At 50.0% G+C, this 26,823-nt stretch overlaps 1 protein-coding gene across 2 annotated transcripts in view; it reads left to right on the top strand.

Annotated features, from left to right (window-relative positions):
- Positions 1-15,046, top strand: part of Wnt3a (Wnt family member 3A) — a 44,368-nt gene extending 29,322 nt beyond the window's left edge. Inside the window, exons 3-5 of one of the 2 annotated variants that reach the window (XM_074056114.1) lie at positions 7,498-7,763; positions 13,113-13,588; positions 14,528-15,046. In XM_074056114.1, coding sequence (XP_073912215.1) covers positions 7,498-7,763; positions 13,113-13,588; positions 14,528-14,642 — 857 coding nt within the window. In that variant the 3' untranslated portion in view covers positions 14,643-15,046. Of the gene's footprint in view, positions 1-7,497; positions 7,764-13,112 lie in introns of both variants that reach the window. The other variant, XM_020153227.2, reaches the window with a different exon arrangement.
- The last annotated feature ends 11,777 nt before the right edge of the window (positions 15,047-26,823 follow it).

Here is a 26,823-nt window from a genome sequence, read left to right as displayed (position 1 = left end):
GCTCCAAGCATCCATGGGCAGGGAGGACTTAGAAAGGACTCTCAGTACAGGCTATGGGAGCGGGAATCACCCTAAAGGAGAGAAACTGGCAGCAGTGGGGTGTGCTTGCAAAGAAGACATCCCCATTGTTCCAGGAGGGGTTTTGGAGCTTCCCTGCTGGGCAAGGAGGCCATCCAACAAGGGTCTAAGCCTCTACCCCTTGGGTACCATTGGCCATTGTGGTTGTCCTGCTCCCAGACTTCAAGCTTCTGCCCAGTAGTTCATATTGCCCAAAATGAGAGGGAGTCTCCAGGTATCAACAGCTGCGGGGTAGTTACAAACCTGCGGGATTGAGGGAGGTATGCAAGGTTGTGCACAGGAGGGCCCCTAGGGAACTAGGTCAACCACTCCAGGGCACCAGGACAAGGCTTGAGAGGCAGATCACAATTCTGGGGATGAGCCTTGGCTCTGCCCCAGCTTACCACAAACCCTGAGTCCCAGAGCCTATAATACAGGGTCCCAACTTCAGGTATATGAGCCAGGGACTCACTAACAACAACTGAGGGGAAGGGGACATCATTGTGTCAGAGAACCCGCCCCCATAGTGAGCCTCTCTATGTCCTGCTGAGAGGAGATGGTCTGAGATACCCCCTACAGTCAGCCCTTCTCTCCTGGCAGGGTTCTGTCCAGAAGCCAGTGTAGCCTTCATGAATTATGGTCAAGTTGTCTTCATCTTCTACTCACCATCCAGAAGAGACTAGAACAGGATCCAATTTGAGCCTGAGGGTTCCAACTAGATAAGGCATCCTCCCACCTCCCCCTCCCACACCCCACCCCACACAGGACTGTTGGACTTGAGTCTCCAGGGTGGCTCTGCAGTGATGCATTACCTCCTGGGTGATTGTGGCTCGGCAGCTCCCAGGCCCAGTTCCCTGTTAAGCTTCCCCAAGGGGCCAGGTGAAATGAGCCCCTTATAGATAGACAAGATCCTCCAACCTTCCAAGAAGCTTAATTTCATTGCCCAGTAGTCACATATGCACAAAAATCAATCTCCATTTTTTGTCCTAGAATCCCATTTAAGATCCCTCAGTCACCTCCAACCTTCCCTTCATGCCCCTGAGACTGCTGGCGTTTTGTAGGAAGGCCCTCAATTTGGGTTCATCATGTGCCTTCTGACAGGCACAGACTGTGCATTTTTGACAAGAATATCTTTTTTGTTGTTGTTCATTTATTCACATGTGCATACATTATTTGGGTCATTTCTCCACTCTGCCAGACAAGAATATCTTAAAGGTGATACAGTCCTACTCAGGAGGCATGTGGTGTCTACCAATTGCTGAGGATGTAAAATTCATCTCTTGTTTAAGTGATATCTGCCATTTCTCCAGCACAGAGCAAAGGTTTCCCCTTGTAACTGACTGATATCTTGGAGCATCTACTTAGAAACCTGTGGCTTCAGCTCTAAATCAGAACTTCTTTGCCAGAACACACTGTCTCATGTTTATCTGGCCTGTGGCTTCTATTATGGCCTCACAGATAGGGTTTTCTGAACCTATTTGCAAAGTTTTCCTGTTTTCATTTCCCAAAAAAATGGGCTAGAAGAAAGCTTCAGGGCTTTCTCAGCCTGGCTTTTTATCTGAAAGAAGCCCCACCTCCTCATTTGACATTAGGGGAAATTGAGGCTCAGTGGGAAGGGAGGGCTGCCCAGCTACCTGATGACAGAACCAAGCAAGAATGAACTCTTGTTCCTCCAAGTTTAAGCCCAGAGATCTACTCTTCCCTCGCTTGCCCACCCTTCTCAAGTGTAGTGTGTCTGTCAGCCCTGGGCGGTTTGCCTGAGTCCTGATAAGCAGGGAACTCCAAGCCCTTGTTCTGGGTTGGGCAGGGCAGGGCAGGGGTGAGGCCCAGAGCTCTCTGGTCTGCTTATCTCTCAGGATCTGCTCAGAGCCAAAGAAGGGCTGCACGAGGGCTAGCTGGGCCATCTCCTCCCTGGGTAGGAAGGCCTGTTTGCTTGGTTAGGGAGGTTGTTCAGAGCTTGGATGCTCAGCCTTGAGAAGGGCTCCTAGGACTCTGTTCAGCCTTGCCTCCTGAGTTGCCCTGGAAGGCATGGCCAGGAAATCTGAGTTCACTGATGGCTGCCTGACTCAGAGGCCCTAACCCAGGATCAGGGCAGGAAGACAGTGGAGGTGGGGACCCTTGGGGAGGATAGGAATGGAGGATACCCGTCCAAGCCCCAGAGAAGAACGGAAGGGGCAGCTTGGATCTTTGAAAGATAACAGAGTTCTGCTGAATGGAGGGACAGGAGAGGAGGTGGTCTGTGTCTGGTGAATGTCAGCATTTATTCACTCAGGTGTTGGGGGCCTGCAAAGGCCAGTCCAGGTTGTCTGGAAATTGAACGTTTGTATTAGGAAAGGAAAACAGGCTTTTAGGCATCTTGGGAGGGGTGGAGGAAGTGAATTCCTAACAGGGGTTTGTTCTGGGCCCATCCAAGGATACGTACAATGTGGTAAAAGCCTGGGTCCTTTGGAGGGACAGGGGTCAGCCTGCCAAGACTCATTTCCCCAGCCCAGGGATTCTGCCCTCACCTCTGACCCCACAAACATTTAAGGGACAGCCTTGTGCTGGAAATAAAAGGTGAGAAAGACAGAGTCACAGCCCTTAGGGAGCATATGGGCTGGAGAATAAATCCCATGGATCACATTGTAGGTCCAGTTGAGGATCAACCAAGGCTGGCATAGGAGGGAGTCCTCAGCAATTCCTGGAAGAGCCCAAAGATGACCAGAGGCCACAGACCAGGTCCAGACAATGCCCAGGACCCTGGATGCTGCCTTGCAGAATAGGCTGGCCCAAAGCAGATATAGTCTGAGCCCAGAGAAGGACAAAGGACTGAGTGTGTCTGGAGGCCAGGGAGTGGCCAACAGAGAGGAAAGCAAGAGTAGGCAAAGAGAAAGCCTTCAGGAGTTTGGGGAGGAGCTCAGAATGGCCAGATTGGCATTGACCAAAGAAATTGAATTGTGGCATGTGTGTGTGTACACACACGTGTGCATATGCACATGCATGCATGTGTAAATAGATGGAGGTAACTAGAAGCTAGGTGTACCAATCCCAATTAGGAACTTTTGAGGGGTCAGGCTGGTAGATGGACTCACAGGGAAGGCCCTGGAAAGGCAGAGTGGGCTAGGACTTCCTTGGACCCCCTGGAAGGCCAGAGCCTAAAGGACTGAGGCAAAGTTGTAGCTGTGGACAGTCTCTACAGCAAACAGAACCCTTTCCTGAGTCCATGGTGGGAAGCAGAAGCAGAAGACAGAGAATCTGGGCTCCTGGCTAGCTGAAGTGTCCAGTCTCTGGGTAGAGCCCTGGGAAAGGGATAGGGCAGCTGAGGCCTACAGAGGGCCAACGGGGAATGATGGCAAGTCCATGGGAAGGGTCAGCAAAGTAGGCCAGAGGGCTCCAGGAGGCCTTTGCCAAACAGCCAGAGAGGGAAGCTGGCATGAAACCATGGCCCAAACACATTCTTTGTATGGTCTCAGTATGGGACATGGATGATAGCTCTGTGTGGATGTGTACCAAGCCTCACGGATGTGTCTGAGTGTGTGCACACTTGCTTACATTTTCCTTGCCTGCCTTGGCTTTGGAGCAGACAGATTTCTGAGGGTTGATCTCCCAGAGCTTGGCTGGGGAGAGCGTGGGGAGCAGCCCACATGACTATCCTGCCAGGACAAAAGCTTCCTGAGAGTCCAGGTAGATTGGGGAGACCACAGCTTCCTTATGAGGACTCTCATAACCCTAAGAGATCCACTGGTAACCTCTGTCCAGGAGGAGCTTGGTGTTGCACTCCTGTACAAGAAGGTCCTGGTCCCAAGAGATCCTCAGTACAACTCCCACAGACTCAGGCTGCGGGTCTTCAAATCTGGAGTGTTTTCAGTTAGCTTTGTAAAATCTCTAGTCAGCAGGTCAGATTCTCATCCATCTTGCTTTTTGGGTATTTCCCCATCTCAGAATGCCATGCTTAGCATATAGCAGGTGCTTAGCACACCTACATTGGGTGACAACAGCAAGACTGGTGTGGCCCGGTCTCCTTATCCTCCCTTCCAGAGCACAAGGTCACTCCCTGCCCCTGCAGAAGAGTTTGTACACACTCAGGAAGCCCAATGTATTCATTCATTCTGTTTAGGGAAGAACAGCTCAAGTCCAGCTTCTGCAAAGCCCAGGCTAACTCACATACCCTGTGCCTCCCTATGATCCTAGTGTCATGAACTTCTCACAAGCTCCAGCCCTCCCCAGCTACCTTTCTGCAAAAATGATCCCAACACCCCTGTCTCAGCTTCTGTTTTCTCATTTGGAAGGAAGCAGGATGGAGCTACCAGGTCCAATTCAGTTCATGTGGCAGTCAGGAGGCCAACCCCTGTGGCCCTCGGTAACTACAGGTCCAAGCTGGTGACTGGGACAGACTAGAGCATGTGGGGCTAGCATTGGGCAGAGTGCCTGTGGGGGGGTCTGGATTTGAGAAAGTTTTAGAAGAGGCAACCCAACAACTAGGCCATGCATGTGCTTGGTGTGTGGGTAGAGAAGGGGAAGGGCGAGAGCAATAGCATAGGTGGGCAATGGGCTGAGCAAGAGCTGCTCTCTGGAGTCTCTACCTGGGCATCACAGCAACAGAACAAGGTGGTTGGTTTTGCTGGCTATTTGCAATCAATGTGATTATTTATTTCAATATCCAGCTATGCAATTTTTCCTGATATATTAGTTGCTGTTTTCCCATAGGGGCTATATTCCAAGACCCCCAGTGTATGCCTAAAACCATGGATAATACCAAACTCCATATATACTATGTTTTTTCCCATACATACATACCTGTGATAAAGTTTCATGTATAAAGTAGACACAATAAGATATTAGTAACAATAACTCATGCTAAAATAGAAGAATTATAACAATATACTGTAATAAAAGTTATGTGAATGTGGTGTCTCACTCAAAATACTGGTAAGTGTTCCTTTATGAACCATTGGCCATATGTTTTTTGCAGTCCACGGTGTGATAGCAAAACAAGTACGAATTTCTTTTTCCTTCTTCACAATTTCACAGATAGGTTTATTCATACCAATTTTAACAATTTCAGCATATGATTCCTTTTCTTTCCTTTTATTAAGTTGAGAACTTCTCTTCACTAAAGGAAGCTGTTTATAGCTTTTCTTGGACATATTCAAATTGCCAGTTTCACTACTCTTGACTTTGGAACTACAATTAGGTAAAACAAGGATTACTTGAATGCAAGCATTGTGATATTGCAAAAGTCAATCTGATAACCAAGGCTGCTACTATGTGACTAGTGGGCAGGTAGTATGCACAGCATAGATATGCTGGATGAAGGGTGAGTCACATCCCAGGTGGAACAGAGCAGGATGGTGTGGGATTTCATCATGATACTCAAAACAATGTGAATTGTTTAAGTCTGGAATTTTCCATGCAATATTTTGGACTGTGGTTCAACATGGGTAACTGAAACCTCTGATAAGCAGGTACTACAGTATTGCTAAATTGAATTCCACATGATGGACACACTATGATTTTTTATCAGTCCACCTGCTGATGGACATGTAGGTGCTTGCAGTTTGAAGCCACTACAACAAAGCTGCCGAGGCATTTATTTCCAAGTCTTCGTGCAGTCATGAGTTTCCATGGAATAAAGACCATGCCAAGCTGAAGGGATATGTTTACCTTCTGACAAAGTTGCCAAAGTGTTTTCTAGGACAACTATACTGTCTACCTTTCACCCAGTCATGTAGAAGGCTCTCTACATCCTCACCAAACCTTGTTGTCCTCTGACTTTTTCTTTTTTTTGGGGGGGTTTTTGGTGGCCCTGGGGTTTGAACTCAGGGCCTCATGCTTGTTAGGCAGGGGCTCTTACCACTTGCATCACTCCACCAGCCCTTTTTTTGTGATGGGTTTTTTTCAAGATAGGGTCTTGTGAATTAGTTGACCAGACTGGCTTTGAACCATGATCCTCCTGATCTCTGCCTCTTAAGTAACTACAGACATGAGCCACAAGAGCCCGACTTCCTCTAACTTTTTGATTCCAGCCATCCCCACAAGTATGAGGTCGTACCTTGGTTGTTTTTTATTTGAACACTACTCCATGACAAGTGGTGTGGAGCATCTTTCCGTGTGCTTATTGATCTTAGTGCAATTTCTTTTTAGAATTTTTTTGTAATTTTTATGTATTTATTGACATATAGTAATTGCACATATTTAAGAGGGGCAGTATGATATTTCAATACATGAATACATTGTATGATTACTAAATCGGGGTTTTAGGATATCCATTAAATCAAATGTATCTTTTTTGGTGGTAGAACATTCAAAATTCTCTTTTAGCTATTTTAAAAATATATGATAAATGATTGTTCACTGCAGTCACACTATTGTGCAACAGAACTCCAGACTTTCCTCCTTTCTGGGGTGGAGGGGGGCAGTACTGGGGTTTGACCTCAGGGCCTTCACCTTGAGCCACCAGCCATTTTTTGTGATGGATTTTTTTAAGATAGGGTCTCTTGGAACTATTTGCAAGGATCGAACCTTGATCCTCCTGATCTCTGCCTCCTGAGTAGCTAGGATTACAGACTTGAGCCACCAGCTCCTGGCTTTGTTCCTCCTCTTTACAGCAGCATTTTTTTTTTTTTTTTTGGTGCCACTGGGGTTTGAATTCAGAGTCTCATGCCTGCTAGGCAGGTGCTCTTACCACTTGAGACATTCCACCAGCCCTGTTCCTCCTCTTTAACTGCAAATTTGTACCCACTGACCAACTTGTCCCTATCCTCCTATCTTCCTCCCCTCCCCAGCTGCATAACCACCATTCTACTCACTATTTGTATGAGATCAACTTTTTTAGATTCTACATCAGAATGACAGCATGAAGTACTTGCCTTTCTGACTCTGGCTTATTTAACATAGTGTGTTCTGACTGTGGCTTATTTAACATAGTGTGTTCTGGGTTCTTCTATATTGCTGCAAATGACACTATTTCATTATTCTTTATGGCTGAATAATATTTCACTCTGCATGTTATAAAGCTATCATAACCAAAACAGTATGGTACTGGCATAAAAATAGACACTTAAGAGTTCCCATAAATAAATCCACATATTTATAAGCCAATTTATTTTCAACAAAAGATGCCAAGAACACGTATTAGGAAAAGGACAATGTCTTTGATAAATGCTGGTAAAACTGGAGAAGACTGAAACTGCCTCTCACCATATACAAAAATCACTCAAACTGAATCAAAGACTTAAATGTAATACCTATATCTATGAAACCACTACAAGAAAACTTAGAGGAAATGCTTCAGGACATTGGACAGGACAAAGATTTTATGGATAAGACTGAAAAAGCACAGCAATGAAAACCATGCACTCTCTCTGAGCAGTCCTTCCTTCCTCTCGGGTTCATGGGCACCCACCTTTCCTATCACAGTCCTTGCCAGGCCCTGCTAACCCCCATCTCCTTCTTCCACAGCCACCCGGGAGTCAGCCTTCGTCCATGCCATTGCCTCAGCTGGTGTGGCCTTTGCAGTGACACGCTCATGTGCAGAGGGCTCAGCCACCATCTGTGGCTGTAGCAGCCGCCACCAGGGCTCTCCTGGTGAGGGCTGGAAGTGGGGTGGCTGTAGCGAGGACATTGAGTTTGGCGGGATGGTGTCTCGGGAGTTTGCAGATGCTCGGGAGAACCGGCCAGATGCTCGGTCTGCCATGAACCGCCACAACAATGAGGCTGGCCGCCAGGTATGTCCACAGCACCCAAAGGGTCCCAAGGCAGTAGAAGCTTCCTGAGTAGGGTGTGCGTCCTATGGGGAAGATGGTGGGCTGGAGGAAGACTGACTTTGGTGGCCAGGTGAGAGGTCTGCTCATCATCTGCCCAGGCTGTGTGAAGGTCAGCATTGCCCAGCTGTACCCTAAGTGTCCAGTGCATTTGTACAGATGTCAAGCCCTCCTGTGACTTGAGCCACTTGGAAGGAGGGAAGGCTACAGAAGTCCCTGCACAATCCAGAGAGGAAGATAGGCCACCACAGAGCATGGGGGAAGGAGTTCTGGGTTGAGGACATGCACACACAAAGTGAGTAGACATGAAGGAGAGAGAAAGAGACAGAAATAGATGGATAGAAATTGAGATAGAGAAATATAAAAATAACTGATAGACATGATTGATAGATATAGATGATAGATTGATAAGAGATGGATGATAGATGGATAGATCTTAGATAAATGGATAATAAATGGATAGATAGAGCATAAACAGGTAGGTAGGTAGGTAGGTGGATAGACAGATACATACATATATAGATAGATGAGCAAATATTCTTGAGAATATGGAAAACAGAGGAGGCAACAAAACTTAAGAGTGTTTCCAAATTTCTGCCTGGGGTCTAAACAGGCTTTGCCACTGGCATTGGATTTAAGGAAAAGATGAAAGTCTGAACTCATATGTATTTCCACTTTGGCATCTCATCCTCCATTGTGCTTGGTATCCCTCAGACCAGAGACCCTCTGGTTGCCTTTTTCAGAGAACAAGCTTCCAGCTTTTCAGAAAATAAGTCTACAGATACATTAATACTCAGTGTCATAGCAGACCCAAGAATTGAGTCTCGAGTTAGAAGAGGAAAAATCTGAGACCCAATGAGGAATTTCTAGTATCAGGTATCTCAAGAAATAGGATGACTATGGGACTGAACACAGGAAAATTGGTTGAAAGTTTATTTTAAAAGAATTTTAATTTTCCTGAAATCCCAATGCCAGCAGTAAAGTCCTCCAGGCAAAAGATGGAAAATTCTCCTCTGGGGAATCCAACCAATCCAGAAGAAAAGACTTCAGATACCAATGGAGGGGTCCCTAACAAAATAAGGCAGCCAGATCACATAATAGTGAGGGCCAAAGTTGACAAGGTCCTCCCATGTACAGGAATTTTCAGCAATACTTCTATAAGAAAATATTGTGGTTCAGGGGACTAAACCCAAAGCCTTGTGCATGCTTAGGCAAGTGCCTTAGCACTGAGCTATATCCCCAGCCTTTCCAGTAAGAGTTTTAGAACCCTGCTTTTCAGCATGAGTAGACAGTCAAGGATTGCCATATGCCTGAGAAAAGCCTTCATCAGCAATCACAGTAGGCTAGACATGTTGCTACACAGCTGTAATCCCAGCTACTCAGGAGGTAGAGATAGGAGGATTGAGGTCCAACACTGGCCCAGGACACTGTTTTTCAGATAGAAAAACAAACTAAAAGCAAAGAACTAGGAGTGTGACTCAAGTGGTAGAACATTTGCCTAACAAGTGCAAAGACCTGAATTTAATTCCCAAAAAACACAGTAAAGAGTAAAACACACCAGGCACAGTGGCACACACCTGTAATTGCAGCAGTCAGCAAGCTGGAACAGGAATATCATGGGTTTTAAGCCAACTTGGGCTAGTGAGACCTTGTCTCAAAAACAAACAAAAAGAATTTACAGATAAGGAAAGATGAAACCTTCAGAAAACTATCAGTATTTCCAGAAAGAAAACATTGTATCCATGACATTGGTACAGCATATTAGTTTTAATTATTTTGGGGGCGGTGGGGGAAACTAGGGCAGTACTGGAGTTTGAACTAAAGGCCTTGCGTTTGCTAGGCAGGTGCTCTACCATCTGAGTCACTTCCCCACCTAGAATATTAATTTTAAAGGTCAGAAAAAAGTTCTTAGAAAAATTAAAATATAATGAAAATAAAAATCTCAGCAGAAAGTTTGGAGGATCTGTCCCAGAGAGATAAGGGTGAACACAGGAAGAAGTCAGCAAAGAAATAAGGCAAGAAATTTTCCCAGCAGGGGCACTGGTGGCTCACGCCTGTAATCCTAGCTACTCAGGAGGCAGAGATCAGGAGGACTGAGGTTCAAAGCTAGCTAGCCCAGGCATATAGTTCCTGAGACCCTAACTCAAAAGTACCCAACACACACACACAAAAACAAAACAGGGCTTGTGCGGTGGCTCAAGTGTAGGCACTGAGTTCAAACCCCAGTACTGACAAAAAAAAAGTTTCCCCAGAACCACATAGGCTCAGTAAGTGAAGAGGGGAAAGACACACTGTTGTGAAATACAGAGCCTATAACAGAAAGACCTCCAAGCTTCAAGGAAAATGTTTAGATTTCATGATCAGGAATCAAACAGCATCTGGTAGGCTGAAGGTGTAGTTCCAGAGCCTAGAGTTTTTGCCTAGCAAGCTTGAGAGCTTGAGTTCAAACACTATACTACCTCTGCAAACACACACAAACACACACACACACACACACACACACACAAAATGGTATCAGGAATCTCAGGAACAACAATGAAAGCTAGAAGAAAATAGGGTAATATTATCATGATTCTGAGGAACAAAATGATTTTAAATGAAGAATTTTATGCTCAGCTAAACTAGCAATGAAATGGCATACTACATACAGTCGAAAAGATTTGTTTTCAGACATTCACATTTCACAAAATGTACAAAGGAGCCCTGTTCTGACAAAAAGATATTACCAAGAGGATGAAATGGATAGAACTGATACATGCTTGAACATCCTGAAGAGAATATTTAGACAAGGGAGAATTTGGGGGCTGAATCAATGATAGGTACATTAATATCAAAATTCATGTAGGAAAGAAAATGTCATAATTTCTCACATAGCTCCATGTGTGATCTTTAACATAGAGCCCATACCATTAGCAGTGAATATTGATCTAACTGAAATTATACTAGTTTTTAGAGTAGGAAACAGGCAAGTTGGGAAGTATAGTGAGGTGGTGAGAGAGAGAATTAAATTTCCATTCTCCAGTGTGTAGCACTTGAAAATCAAGAAGTGGCAAAACAAGAATGTTATTAAAGGCATAGGTGTTGCAAGGGTCAGGAAAAGTGCTGCATGGGTGAGCATGGGGCCAGAATTCCTGTTTGTTTGTTTGTTCGTTTAAAGCAGAACACAAGAGTTATTGGGCCCTTTAAAATATGTGCATATAGAACTTTAATCAGAAGTAAAACTAGAACAAAAGAGACAGAAAGTAGAGGCGGGAAGCATATGTCTTCATTGGGAAACAAGAGAGGAACATGGATATTAGACAAACCGGACTAGGCAGAGCAAAACGGGAGCAGGGTATTACTCTGCTCCGGTCCAGAGGCCAATATGAGAGGGAAGATTCAGGAAGCAGCTGAGAGAGAGGAGGAGGTGGACGTAGATCTGGAGCCAGAGCCTGGTTGAAGCCTTAAACCAGCACTGTCCAATACAAGCATTGTGGGAACCACAAACAGGAGCTGCCTAGGTAATTACAAATTTTTTAATAGCCACATTGAAAGAACAAAAAGTAAAACATACTTTAATACAAAATTTCATTTAATACCAGTATTAGTTTGTTTTTCCTTGCTATAACAACATACTGGGTAATTTATACAGATAAGTTTATTTAGCTCACAGTTTGGGAGGCTGAAAGTCCACAATTAATTTGGCCTCTGGTGAGGGCCTTGTCCATCACTCATGGCAGATGGCAACATAGTGGGAGCACATATGAGGGAGAGAGAATACATGGACAGACAGGAGGCCAGAGAGAGGGTAAGGATCAGCCTTGCTTTTATAACAACGCTCTCTAGAAGGAACTAATCTGGATTACCTAAATCCCTCTCTCCATCCTTCCCTCCATCAAAGAATGGAGAAATAGAATCAGCCAAGGGGATCAATAGGAGGGAACCACCAAGGCCCTGTATTCCAGAGGCCTTGAGTCCACTAGGAATACTGTCATCACAGGGAAGGTGATGGCTCTGGGGATTTGTGGAGAAGGCCCCTTCTCTGCCCGGAACTCCAGGCAAAGCAGGTGGGCTGCAGGCAAAGAAAAGATCCCCCTTTGGGGAAGAAGCATCAGTGCACAATGCCCCCAATGATCTAACAATTTCCTGCCTCATTTTTGAGATGTGTAATTTACATACTTATGAGGTATACTGTCACATTTTGATGCATGTATACAATGTGTAAGGAAGAGATCAGGGTAATTATTATTTCCATCACCTCAAACATTGATCATTTCTTTATGTTGAACGTGTTCTAAATTTTCTTCACTAGTTATTTAGAAATAATTAATTGTTGTCTACCATAATTATCCTACTGTGCATAGAAAATTAGAAGGTATTCCTTCCATCCAACTTAGGCCTACCTCTTCAAGGTCCTACCACCTCTTAACATCTCCACCGTGGGGACCAAGCTCCCAGCCTGTGAACCTTGGTAGACAAACCACATCCAAACCATAGCACCCCACACAGCCAACATGCTATTTCATAATGCAGTCTATATTAAATTTACAAATTCTATATCCTATATATCTTTCTTATACTAAATCTTAGAAATCCAGCATCTGGTTTGCACATACAGCACCTCTCCACTACGAAAAACCACATCTCAAGGGCTCATGAGTGACCTGTGCCTATCACAGGGAACAGTGCCATGGTAGACCGTTCTGATTGTCACATGCCCCTTTCCCTTACTAACCCCCACTCCTTTTCCCAAAGAAAGAAAGGAAGGGAGGCTGGGTCCCACTGTCTCTCTGAAGGCCCCTCCCACACACACCTCTTTCCCCCAAGAAAGGAAGAGGTTCCCATTGCCTATAAGGAAAACACATACTCCTCATCCTGGCCCTGCCCACTGTCCTCAGGTCCCCAAGACCTCCCTGAGCCTATAAAGAGACCACTCTTAGCTCCCCTGCTCAGGATTCCTAGTCTACCCACCCAATAAGCACCTGCTCCGGACAACTCCCCGGTTCTCCTTATCGAGATAAAGACTTTCCCTCCTCCATCTTAAAACTATTATGCACTCACATCCCTGTCCAGTGCTTTTAGTGTACACAACCCCTCCTTCCTTCACTCCATCCTAGGCACTGTGTAAGTACTATCAGCTGAGGGCCTACATAGAGAGGAAATCTCCCAGGTCCTTTAGGCCTTAGGTCTGGCAAGGAAGACACACGTCACCATAGGGGCCACTGGGGACGCACAGAGAGGAGTTCCAGGGGCTTCATGGAGAAGGTGGGCTATAAGAAGCAAAGACGCACCAGTAGGCAGTGCAGATGCTGGCTCATGCGCCTGCCTCCGCAGGCAATCGCCAACCACATGCACCTCAAGTGCAAGTGCCACGGGCTGTCGGGCAGCTGCGAGGTGAAGACCTGCTGGTGGTCTCAGCCCGACTTTCGCACCATCGGCGACTTCCTCAAGGACAAGTACGACAGCGCCTCGGAGATGGTGGTGGAGAAGCACCGTGAGTCGCGCGGCTGGGTGGAAACCCTGCGGCCGCGCTACACCTACTTCAAGGTGCCCACGGAGCGCGACCTGGTCTACTACGAGGCCTCGCCCAACTTCTGCGAGCCCAACCCCGAGACCGGCTCCTTCGGCACACGCGACCGCACCTGCAACGTCAGTTCGCACGGCATCGACGGCTGTGACCTACTATGCTGCGGCCGCGGCCACAACGCGCGCACCGAGCGGCGCAAGGAGAAGTGCCACTGCGTCTTCCACTGGTGCTGTTACGTCAGCTGCCAGGAGTGTTCGCGCGTCTACGACGTGCACACCTGCAAGTAAGCTCCGGCGTGGCGCACCTGGCAGCAACGGGTGGGGCTACTTCCGGAACCAAGCTGGGCTCGCACCTGCGGAGGGGTCTCCTACCTGGGAGTGAGGCTCTCCCTTAGGGCTGGGTTCCTACCTAGAGGTGGGGCTCTTGCCTGGGGGCGGGGCTCCTACTTGGGGAGTAGTGTCTTTCCTTGATGGGGCAGGGCGCCTACCTGAAATTGGGGTTCTTACCTGGGGGTAGGGCTCCTTTCTGGAAAGGGCAGAGCTCAGACAGGGGCAGGTGGGGCTACCCCCTGAACGAGGTGGGCTATGTGGGTGGGCGGAGCTTCTCATGGGGCGTGGATAGGGCGGGCTCTGGGGCGGGTTCCTCCCTGGATGCGGAGCTACTCCAAACAAAGGCGAGCTACAGGGGCAGGGGTTACAATGGGGACGGGGCTTCTCCCCGGAGTGCCCACATCTCCCAGTAGGGGTAGGGCTCCTCTACAAGGTGGGGAAGAGCTAGAGGGAGTGAAGAGCGGAGCTCCTCCCTTGGTGCGGACTCCTGAGTGGGCCAGTGAGAGGAGTTGGGCCCCCCCCTTCCATGCCTCAGGGACCTGTGGGCTCCTCTTCAAGTCGTTCACCCACCCTTCTGAGTTCCCACCTTCCCTATCAGGACTCCTGAGGAAAGTTGCAGTGCTCCCAGCCCCAAGGTGGGGGGGTCCCAAGAGAAGAGCTCAGTCCTGGGAGAAGGGACATGGTGGAGGGTTACAGAAAAGGGGCCTGGCCCCTTCCAGCTGAGACCTGCGATCCTGGCCCCTTCCAGCTGAGACCTGCCTCTGCCCAGGGATCCAACACCCAAGCCTTCTCCCAGGAATGTTCCACTGTTTCCAGGCCCTGGCCATCCTGGCTCTTTGGTGCCCAGCCCCCTAGGCTGCTCAGAGATCCTGGCCTTATTTTGAATTGTGTAGGAGATTTGGGAGCATCAGTGCACAACCCTGCTGCAAACAGAGGAGCCACAGCCTCAAGACAGTGTTTCCCTCCCAGCCCCAGTGGCCAGAACAGTCCCCCAATGCCTGCTGCTAAGGTCATGATCACTAGACCTACCTGCCACGGGCATGTCTCTGAGCTTCTGATCCATCTGCCCAGCCTGGCAGTGAGAGGCTGCTGGACCCATCAGCCAATGCCCACAACTGCCACGGAGAGCTCTTCTTGCCTCTGCCACTGTGAAGTCCCCCATATTCCAGGCAGAGAAGGTGACACGGCAAGGAAAGGGGATGCCCCAAAAGTGCTGAAGAGGGCATATGCTGTGACTGTCCTCTGCCTGGAATTTTGCATTTTGGGTTTTAATTTTATTTCTGATGCTGCTATATCCACCATCCACTGGAGTTAAACAAACAATGTATTTTTTTTCCTTTTCTTTCTATGAAAGAAATTATTTTAGTGATAGTATGTAAGTTTCAAACAATGGGGAGAGTAAAGAAAAGAGAAACAACCAAGCAAGCCTGTGGTTTGTGCTTATTTTTTCCTTTTGTTTTATTTTTGTTGACATGTATTAATTGTACCTATTAATGGGGTTCAGTGTGATATTTCAACTCATGCAGACCTGGTGTCCTGGTTCCCTCAGGGTAGTTAGCATTTCCCTGTCCTCAGCATTTGATGGAGGTCTGCACTGTGCTGGGGAAGTGAAGATGTTGGCACAGGGGCTGGGTCCAGAGAAGGAGATGTACATGAGCCGCGACCAGGTGGAGACAGTCACCATGCCTCCCAGGAGGAGTTCAGGGCCAAAAATCCAGGAAGAAAGAATATACCAGCTAAAGTAAGGAAAGAAGGAACCAGTCAATTGTACCAAAATCTGAATTGGGGAAGATTTGAGGACTTGGATAGCAGAATAAAGATGTGGTGGTAGGTAGGATGCTCGGTACAGGAGTAGGATGCTCGGTACAGGAGTAGGATGCAGACAGGGAGCCCAGACCCCAGGAGAAGGGGCTCAGCAGAGACTCCACACGAGTCATTGGTACAAAGGGAATGTGAACCAAGTCACCTCCCCGCATGTCCATATTTATGCAGTTTACCTCCCAGTCCCACTGAGTTCTCAAGGTTTAGGGACAGTGGCCTGGCTACTAGTGACCTCTAAATGCAGGATCAGCTGGATCCTGGCAGCACACCCCAGGGTGGGACTGGTCACCAGGAGTGTCTTGAATTCCTACCCAAGGCTGTTGATGAGGATGGCCCTGCCTCAGGAGACACCTGCCTTCCCAGATGGCCCAGGGTCAGGGCCTCAGACAAGTCAAGGCAGTAAGAACCCCCAAGATGGGTGAAGCATCCTGCTGGTCAGTAGATGGTCAGGGTAATAGATATACCATGTAAACTGAGGTTGGAGGCCTCTTCCAAGGCCATGTCTCTGCCTGTCCAAGCCCTGCCAGTTCTCTGCTCCTCTCTCTGCCCCTCTAAGCCCACACCCATACTGTCCCCACCTATGGTTCCTACCCTGGTGTCTTGCAACAAATGCCCAGGGGAAAGCTAAGGACAGTGGGTCCATCCCTACCTCTCAAATGTCCATGTCCAGCACAGCCACTCCTCCCTGGCCATTTTCAAACCAGCTAGAAGACAGGGCCTTAGGAGGGGAGGAAGGGACCTTGGAGGTTCCAGGGGCAATGGCTATAGCCATTCGCCCATGAGCCCTGGAACTGGGAAGCTCATGCTGGCCTATCAAAGGCCAAAGGAGAGAAGAAGCCAGAATGTAGCCATTTGTGGTGTTGGGAGGAAGAAGGCTTCAAGGCAGCCAGGGGAGGAGGGGGCAAGACATCTTCCCAGCCCTACCAGGGAATGTGGGCTGCCTGGCCTGGAAGAGATGAGAATGCAAGTTCCTAGGCCCCAAGAGCTGAGAAAAGAGGTAGTGGAGGGGGGAAGGGGACACAGGCAGGATCCTTCCAAGGCTATTCATCCCTAGCACAATGTTCCTGAGTCTACCAGCCACATGACTGTCCCATAAGGAGAGGCCATCCCCTAGGATTAAGGCAGCTACTGCTGAAGGAGAAGGAGACTGCTGAAGGCCACTGTTGACCTGTTACATGCACCCACCCCAGAAGCCCTCAGCCCGGGGCTGAGCAAGTCTAGGGTAAGAAGCCTAGTGTCATGACACCTGCTCTGTGCCACACTGGGGTGAGACCACCCTCTGGATGCCAAGAGGAAAAGCTGCTCAAGAAAGCAGATGTGGGTAGACCCAGGCCCCGCCAGACACCACTCCCATATCCTCAATAAGGGCATTGGAGATCTTGGGGCATGAAGGCAGGACAGGTGTCCAGCTCCCACATGGCCCCTGATTGTCCCCTCATTGTCCACCCATTTTCCCTCTGACACATTAGATCTGCCTCCCACGGTGCTGTGCCCCAACACCTTCCTGGGCACAGATCTAACCTGAAGACCACATGCCAGGGCCTGATGATCCATGGCCTGGTCAGCCCCGTCCACTGCACAAGCCCTACTTGGTCACATTGTCACATCCGAAACATAGGATACCTACAATCTCAACACGGTACAAAAGGAGAGGCCATCCTGAGCAAAGAGAAAGCCAGGGATGGAGTCAGCTGTGAGGACAGATGTGGAGACACTTCATGTGTACCAACAGAGGTCGCATGGTGGGGCAGGGCACAGAAGGAGTGAGGAGTGTCAGGAAGGGCAGGGATCCTGCACAGCCCAGTATCCTGACCTATCTACACTCCACCAGTCATTCAGACCCTCAGTCAGCATCCCCTCCTCCATATACTCAAAAATTCACAAGTCAAGCCAGGTGCCGGTGGCTAACACCTATAATCCTAGCTACTTGGAAAGTAGAGATCAGGAGGATCACGATTTGAAGCCAGCCCAGGCACGAGACCCTATCTTGAAAATGCCCAACACAAAAAAGGACTGGTGAAATGGCTCAATGGCTCAAGTGGTAGAGTGCATGCCTAACAAGCATAAGGTCCTGCGTTCAAGCTCCAGTACTGCCAACACCAGCCATGAGGGGATGATGGACCAATGCCCCTAGAGTAGCCAGCTGAGTGCTCTTGTACTCTGTTGAAGCCTCCAGTCTGTTGGGTATCTTGGGGGAGAAGGGTCCAGACTCAAGTTCAGGACTCCCAGCCCCTTCACCTTCCAAATTCTTGCACTAGTCCTGCACCCCAGTGTGCAGGCAGGTGCCCAATGTCCCCAATCCATGGCCTCCTTTTCTTGGGTCTTGCAGCCTGCTGCACCATGTGGGTACATTCTAGGCAGGTCACCCACTCATTGAGGCTGCAGTTCTATACCACGCCCTGACCTACCACCAGACAGGGCTCCAAAGGAATTCCCTGTGGGGCCTGGGGGTCAGTGGGGGCCAGGAGGCTGCAGGTGGATGCTCTATAAAGAGGGAGCCAGTCTAAGGGTGTAGGGCCAGCTGAGGCAGAAGGACAGGCTCCCGTTCTCCCCTCTGGGGAATGAGTCACTAGTGGGAGGGTGGAGGGACCCTGAGCCCACGCAGCCCACCAGGCTATCCTGGGCATAGCTATAAAGCCGTCAGTCCCTGGGGCAGTGACAGGAACCCTCAGTCAGGCCTGTCCGACAGGCACACAGCTCCTCTGAGTCGGGGCCCTGAGCAGGAGCCACCCTAATTGGCACCTGCTGGGGCCCCATTGCCAGAGGCACCCCAGATGAAAGGGGAAGACCCGACTGGGAGGCGGCAGGGCTGTGGGCACAGTCATCAGGTCCTGGGGACCTGAGAAGTCAAAAGTCCAGCAGGGGCAGAATGCCCAGAGATCCTAGTGGAGCCAAGATGCCTAGAATGCCTTGCATGGCTTTCGGGTATGCAGATCCCACACTGCAAAGTTAAGGTCACACACACCTCTGAGTGGCAGGACTAGGAAGCCCCAGCATCCAGGCTCTGTCTCTACTGTCTGGCCCCAGAGAGGGGGTGGCACTGGCCTGAGACACCTGAGGCAAGTTCTCGTGTTTGGGTGCAGGGTTCTGAGCAGCATCCCACCACAGGCCCAGGATGAGCAACCACCATTAAGATGGTCTAAACTGTCCAGAGGGGAGATGACAGGCTCCTGTCCCCATTGCCTTTGCCATGGCTCTGGGGTGGACAGAGGGCAGATGCCACAAGAAAAGGGCTAAAGGATTGGGCCTCCATGGCCTGTGAACCATAAGATAAGCCCCAGATAATGGCCAGGAGAGGATCTGGGAAGTGAAATCCTCAACTCACTGTCTGCCAGGAGAAAGCCCTGCCCCTGCCTTGACCTCAGTTTCCCTTCTATCCAAGAGAAAGTAGAATGAAAGGTTCTCCCAGGGGTTTTGCTGCCAGAGCCCCCTCTGGGGCCCTGCTGGCTCCTCACCTGCTAAGAGTTCAGCACACACACCCCACCCCCATGCCCTACCCCCCCCCACCATAGGCCCCCACTCAGAGCCAAGCCAGCAGCCAGGGAGCCTCAGAAGCTGTCTCTCTGGGGAGTTTACAGCCCCTCCCGCTGCCCTGGAGAGGGAGGAAATGAGTTTGGTGGGCCTGTTCACAGGTAGTTGAGACAGTCCGTGAATAACCATATAAAAGGGCCGGAGGCTGGTGGTCCCACCCCACCAGGATGCCCCTGGCACAGCCCCCTGTGAATCTCACACTCTATGGCTTTGAAGTCCTGAAGGAGGTGTGGCCAGCCCCCACCTTGGGGCCCAGTCAGCCCTTCCTTTCTCTGCCACCCCCTCCCCTGGACTCCTACTTTCTGGATCCTGGGACCTCAGTTTCCTCTTTAGGGACAAACTCAGAGGCTGCCATAATGGCCTGTCCTCCCCAGAACACTTGGAGTGATCCAGACTGAGACCCTCAGGGCAGCAGGTGTGGGGCCAGCTCTAGGTGCTGAGGTCCAGTCACCTATGCACACCTGGTGGCTATGCCTTGCATGGTGACAGCATGGGCTGAGCAAGTCTAGGGTAAGAAGTCTCAGGCTGCAGGGATCTATCATAGCCTCCAGGGAACACCTGGGGACAGGAGGCAGCCAGAAAGGAATCTGGGGAAATCCCTGGGGCCCTCCTGAGAAGTGAAGCCTTTTGCTGAGGGGTAGGGGAAAGCCAGGGAGAGGGAGAATTGGGATATGCAGTACTGCATTCCCAAGGACCCCTCTGAGGATTAAGGTGTTATAGAGATGATGCCAGGCTTAGTTTGCTGTGTGGAGCTGGGTTTACTCATCTGTATATGGGGTTCTTCATGGCTAAGAAGTCATCTGGCCAACTCTGAGTACTGGCAAGGCTTGTCTGGTCACAAGGATATACCAAGGAGGTGACCCCATAACTCCATGCCCCAGGACCTTTCTGAGCCCTGCCCAGGGGTCCTCTGGATGTCTCCCCTGTAGCATCTCTCCTGGAATAGTGATGATTACCAAACTGCGGCCCAAGCTCAGAGCTGAATATCTTTAGAACAGGCATGGAGTGCCAGGACAGGACTCAGCTGTGGACAATCTACTTGGAGGCAAAGCCTGGAGCTGAAAACTCAAACGGGGGAGTCCACAGTGGAGAGAGCTCAGAGAGGGAACTCCTGGACCCAGAGCCCTCCATCTTCCACCCAAGGCTCTGGTCACAACCCTACCCTCCCACCCATGGACCCTGCCTTCCTGAGCAGTTGGACAAGGGGCTGACCTTCCACCTGCCCAGAGACACAACCCTGTCCTGGAGTGTCTGGGACATAGCCCCACCTAGAATATTAACACTCCGGTGTCCAGTAAGTGACCTGGGATGGGCCCTTCCTCCTTCAGCTTTCCCCCTACAACCTCCAGACTCTCCCCAGAAGCTCACCCTATCACCTGACCTGGTGACCTCAGGGATCCCCCAATCTGCAGAAACCCTCTCTGGAGAGATGGGGTCACAGACTTTGGGGTCAGTAGCATCCTCTCCAGCAAATCTTGACCTCTGGAGCCTAAAGTAGGAATTGGGCTCCCTCGCACCTGCACTGTCCCTGCAGCCCTGCTGGGCAGGATGCCCTATGTCCTAAGCCCAGCTTCAGTCTGGAGATGTGAGTCCCATAGTGCCTAAGCTTTCAGTGTGACCCTCTGAGTCACACTGTTGTGAGCCTTCAGGAAAAGGTGATGGGAGTTTTTTCTGTGGCCTTGACATCTTCCTACAATTCTGAAATGCCATCCCTGTAGATGCCAGGACAAGGTGCGGTGGCCAGGGCAACAGGGGAAGCCCTGGGGAGGGTCCTAACCTAGGATCCTGGAAGCCTGGGAGCACCCCGCCTCCGCCAACCCTGCCCTGCCCTGCCCTGCCCTGCCCTGCCCTGCCCTGCCCTGCCCTGAGAGGCAGCTGGGACAGAAGCTGGGAGCTGTCAGAAGGTGCTAATTGCTGTTTAGCTCTGAGCTGGCTCCTTGCTCTTGTCTTTTTTCCTCTCTCTCTCTCTCTTTTTATTTGAGCTTCTAGAACTCATGGTAAATAGTCATTTGGCTCTCAGGGCCCTGCAAATTGGTGTTTATGGTATGAAGAAGAGGAGGACTATGGAGTTGTCCACCCAAACACAGGCCAGCTGGGAGGGAGGGAGCAAGGTACAGGGTGGACAGGGCTGGACAGCCCTCCTTCCCAAACAGGCCCAGCTCTGGGGACTGTGGTTGATACAGGAGGACTTCTAGGAAAAGATACCTGCATAACAGGGAAACTCCTCCAATGAGAAGCTGTTGGGGCTGGGGTAAGGCTCAGTGGTAGAGTCCATTGTTAGCATGCAGGAAGCCCTGTGTTCAGTCCCCAGTGAGGGCAGGGTATTAACGGAGAGGCTCATGGGACCTTCTGCACACATACCCTCCTCATCCCAGTGCGTATACAGATTGCAAACACAAATTTTGCCTCGGTGCAGGAGTGTGCGTAGAGGAACTCCAGGGTTGGGCAGATGGGCTGGGAGAGGGGACTTCCCCAGCTGTCTGCCCCTCTCCAGGGAGGGCGGGCAGGCCTGTGCAGAGCCTCTTACTCCTTGCCCTGGCAGCTCATCAGCCTCCCCCCACCCGGGCTCCTCCGCTCCCTCCACTGTGGGAAGCTCACTTTGCCTTGCCTAGCTAGCCCAGGATGCTACAATGGCCTCACCTGTCCCTTCTCCATCCCTGGCACTGGCCGGAGATGCTCTGTTGCCCCACAGTACAGGTCCTTATAAAGCAAGCAGGCTCATGCCAAGCCCCACCAGGCATGCAGTTCTAGAGATGCAAGTCCAGGATCTCCAGGAAGTCCATCTGATATCTGGCATTTGGAGTGGACCTGAATATTCTTCTCTGACTGTTTTTATTGGTCAGGTCTGGATTTGGGGCCATTTGGGAGAAATGAGCCATGCAACGTTCACTATGGCACAGGCCTGCACTTCCTCTGCTCAAGACCCTGAGCCCCAGACAGGGACTTCTAGTACTTTTCCTTCCACGTGCAGTGAACCCCCACCCCAAGACTCAGATGCCCCTTGACCTCTGTACCAGCCTTCTCACCACTTCCAACAGGAGTCCCAGTCCTCTGACCTCATCTCTCGCAGATCCTGCTCTATACCTTCAATAACTCCCAGTAACCCCAGGACTGACTCCAGCTCCTTGGCCTCCCTGCCCACATTCTGATCCCATCACTGTTCTCCTGGACACCTTGGAAGTAACAGCTTGCACCTCAGGGACCCGGGATTAACCAGATCTATGCATGGCAATGAAGGGGGGAAGTTCTGGTGCCACGGCTACCTGCTCATCCCCAGGGTCTGCAAAATCTCTGCAGTAGCCCCTCCTGGCTCAGCCCTCTAGCTTGTTCTCCACCTTCAGCTCCCACAGACCTGGTTCCCAACAGATTTGCCCTCCCCAGGCCCAGTCCTTGAGCAGGCTGGTCTGAGCTAGTTAGGCCTTCCTTGCCAGGGCTGTGCAGGGCGCATCCCGTGGTCTGGGGAGATGTGGGAAGAAGGAGCTGCATCCTGACCCAGGGTCCTATCCTCAGACTGACCCTGAGGAGGAAGGTCCTTCATACATGAATCCTGGGGAGGTGGGTGAGAGAAAGAGTGTCCTCTGTCTTAGGAGGACAGCACCACAGCCAGTCATACTGCCAAGGGAAAACTGAGGCCAGGAGAAGGAAGGCTTTGCTCTGGCCATTCAAAAGCTCCATGACAGAAGAGAGCCAGTTTTTGTGCACTGGGTCTCTTCTCTCTTGAGAGCCACTGGGGTAGTTACAACCAGGCCAGGCTCAGTGAGGACATCAGGGCAGCTACCACTGGGCAGGGTCAGGGGCACCTGGGAACAGAGGTCGGCTTGGGTGAGGAGGAATGAAAGAATGACTGTTGCTATGTGGAAAAGCTGCATGGGGTCCAGGTAGGTGGCCTTATCAGGCCCCTGGATGACCCAGGTAAGGGTTTTCAATCCCTCACCTCCAAGTTGCCCATGTGCCAGAGACCTGTACACCTCTAAGACCATCCAGTATGGCTCTTGCAGGAATCATAGACTAGTCAGGTGCTTCACTGATAACATATAATGAAAGCTGGTTTGACAATTACTATTGGATACACTGCATATGGGGACACTGTAGGTGAGGACAGTACAGGTGAGGAAGGTGAAAGTGTGGATAGTGCAGGTGAGAACAATGAAGGTGAAGACAGTGCAGGTAGGGACCCTACAAGCAAGAACACTGCATATGAGGACATTGTAGATGAGGATAGTGTAGTGAGGATACTGCAGGTGAAAAAAATTGCAGGTGAAGATGGTGCTATGGGACAGTGCATCTGGGGATGGTACGCTGCAGGTGAGGATAGTACCGGTAAGAACAGTGAGGTGAAATAGTGTAGATGAGAATACTACAAGTGAGAATGGTGTAGGTGAGGACAATGCTGTGGGACAGTGCACCAGGGGATGGTGCAGGTGGGATACTTCAGGTACATTTGCCTGCCCACCCTCTCTGCCTTTCCTCACTCCCAGCCTGGCCTGGCATCAAGGCAAAGAGGTGAGTTTTCTCACCCCGTGCCTGGTTCCTCCCCTGCACTACCTAACCTCAGGCAGGCTGGTTCTGGTCACCCTGCCTAAGCTCTGAGGCAACAGTTTGGATAGGCCACTGTCCACTCTGATTTGATTCCTGAGCCAGCCAGTTCAGGACCAAGGAGGCATTGTGAGAACCCCCCTGTGTCCCTCCCTCAGGAACATGGGTCCATGAGTAGTTACTGGTTGAGGGGTATGCTGTAACAGTCCTCCAGACCCTGTGGGGCAGGGTCTCAGTGGTCCACCCCTCTACCCATGTGCCCTGATACTCAGCACTGAGGCTGGACGGGCAGCAGGCCCAGACAACAAACACACCTCTGAGCACCCTAGTATGGCGGGCTGACCCAGTTTGCACTGTTCCACCACTGACTGTTTTTCCAGATTTCTCTCTCCTCCTGTTGGTGATGGCTCATTTCTCTCCAGGAATGGAAACAACCCTGAGCCACTAGCTTCACCAGGCCTCCTCACATAGCTTGCTCACCTGCTCAGGTTGCCCTGTCTCCACAGTACAACTCTGTAGGGCTTCCTGGCCTGGCAGCCCACACATTGCCTAGAAGGGTGCTCCTGTCCTGGGTGGTCAGTCTCCAGCAGGCCACTCTGTGTCTTCTTGTCTCCTCTGTCCACTTGAGGCCTACATGTCTCTACTTATCTTTGTCTTTTCCCTACCCACTTCTCTTCCCACCCTTGTCTCCCTCACTGCAGCTAAACCCAGGGAATCCTGAGGTCCCCCTGCTCAGAGACTCCAGCACCTGGCAGACAGAGCAGCCACCCTCTCTTCTCCTCCTTGACTGCCTCCCTCAAAGGGCCATCCACCCCATCTGCCCCCTGCATATACCTGCCTCTGCCACACCTTCCAGGAGGCTCTCGTGCTCCCTCCCTGACAGTCCTAACCAATGCTGGCTGGGATGTAATAGCCAGCACAGGGAGAAGCTGGAGACCCCCTCCTGAGAAAGGGAGCCCCAGATGCAGTAACCCCACTGAGCCTGCAGGTGGAGGACAAGGAGCTAGGGAGGGAAGGTCTTGGCCCAAATGGCCCATACACAACACCCAGACTCCAAGGGTGGGAGTCAGGACCTGTCTGCTGTCCCCAGGGACAGCCCTTCCTGCCCTGGTGGGGACACTGAGGCAATCAGAATGTCAGAGTATTTGAGGACAAGGGCCTCCTCTTTGAGACCAGAGAGGATTTGCCAGCCTAAGGACACCCAACACATGAGAACAGAGTTGATGTTCAGGCTCCTGGGCAGTTCCAGGCTGTGATGACTAGCCTAAGGGGACAAGAAGGGACCAGCCTCTGGGGCAGCCCCTGGCCCAGTCTCAGGCACAGATGTTAGGGGTGGGGCCCATGCTGACAGGGCACTGGCTGCTGATGCCTCAGCTGGGCTTTTTAATTAACTTCCGCTGGCTACTTAGAAAGGCCCCAATTAAGTGCAGGATGCAATGGCAGAGTGAGGTCAAAGAGAGGGGTGGATTTCAATTAAAGTGCGGTGGCCTGGACAGGAGCGCCCTCACCTGACCGCCTCTTCACTAGGTCCTGCTCACTTAAAGGCAGTCACATGATGGGCGGGTGACAGCAAGCCTCAGCCTGCCTGCCTGCCAGGCTGAGACACATCAGATCTCAGCAGGGCCTGAGGGCTGTCTTATCCAGCCTGTGTGGCCACAGCCAGACAGCCCCTCTCTGAGCTACCACATCCCCTGAGATCCCCCAGTCATTTTTCACCTGCCCTGGAATAACCATCTACTTACTTGTTCAATAAACATGTGTGGTATGTCCACTTCAAACACAGCCTAAAAGAATAGAGCAAATAAATATGTCAACTGTGCATTTACAATGGAATTAAGTGGAGTGAGGAACAGAGAGAAATAGAGGACTGTTCTAGCCCCATGAAGGGGCAGAAACCTGCCAGAGAGAAGGAAAGAGTTCACCTGGAAAGGAGATAGCCCTTGTAAAGGACCTGGGGCAGGAGCTGGGCCCGGTTAAGGAGCTGAGGGTAGCCTGTGTGGCTGAAGCCAGCAAGTAAGAATGAGAGGGAAAATAGACATTTTTCTAAAGAAAACACTAATGAACAAAAAGCTGATGAGAGATGCTTAATATAATTAGGAAATTATCTAGGAAATGCAAATCAAAACCATCGGTGATACCCTCTCACACCCTTTAGGAGGGGTGTTACATATATAAAACAAAAACAAGCAGCCAGACAGGATGGCACACACATGTAATCCCAGTACTTAGGTGAGGTTATGGCAGGATGATCACAAGTTCAAGGCCAGCCTGGGCTACATAGCAAGATCCTGTTTCAAAAACAGAAAAAAAAAATGAAGCAAGCAGAACATAACATGTTGGTAAGCATGTACATGAAATTCTTGAGCACCATTGGTTGGCATGTAAAATGTCATAACCACTGTGGAAAAGCATGGCAGTTCTTTAAAAAAATCAAAAATACAATTAATATATGATCAACTAATTCCGCTTCACAGCAAAGGCCAAAAAGAATTGAAAGCTGGTTCTTAAAGAGATATTTACACACTCATGGTCATGGCAGCATTATTCACAATAAACAAAAGGTAGAAGAAGCCCAAGTGTCCACTGATGGATAAATGAAAAAGCAAAATATGGCCCATGATGAAATGTTAATCAGCCATAAAATGGAAATGAAGCTGGGCACTAGTGTCTCACGCCTATAATCCTAGCACCTTGGGAGGCTGAGATTGGGAGAATTGCAGTTGGGAGGCCAGCCCAAGCAAATAGTGTGCAGGACCCCATCTCTAAAATAACCAGAGCAAAATGGCCTGTACGTGTGCCTCAAGCAGTAGAGCACCTGCTTTGCAGGTGTGAAGACCTGAGGAAAAACCCCAATCACACCCAAAAAGAAAGGGTATGAATTCTAATACCTGCTACAACATGATGAAGGAACCCAGCATTAAAAGATAAATACTGTTTGATTCCACTCACAGGAAGTCCCTTGTCAAATCCATAGAGACAAAAAGTAGAGTGTTGGGTGCATAAAGATGGGAGAGTAGAGTATGAAGAATCTGTTTAATGGGAACAGTTTCTGTTTAGGAAGATGAAAAAGTTCTGGAGATAGATGGTAGTGATGGCTGTACAGCCCATGAATGCACTAATGCTAGTGACCTGTGCACTTAAAAGTGGTTCCCAAGGCAAGTGGAGCCCCTGTCTCTCTCTCTTAATCCAAAACTTCATCCCAGCGGTCCCTACACCTATTGTGGTGGCTCTCAATAGAATCTATCTTACCACTCTGTTTTGAAAAATACGGTCACCATGGTAAATTTTATGCCTCATAGTG

Source organism: Castor canadensis, chromosome 15, assembly GCF_047511655.1.
Source record: "Castor canadensis chromosome 15, mCasCan1.hap1v2, whole genome shotgun sequence".
NCBI classification, from domain to species: Eukaryota; Metazoa; Chordata; class Mammalia; order Rodentia; family Castoridae; genus Castor; species Castor canadensis.
The sequence above is the reverse complement of the archived record's forward strand: the minus strand, read 5'-3'. Positions and strand labels throughout refer to the sequence as shown.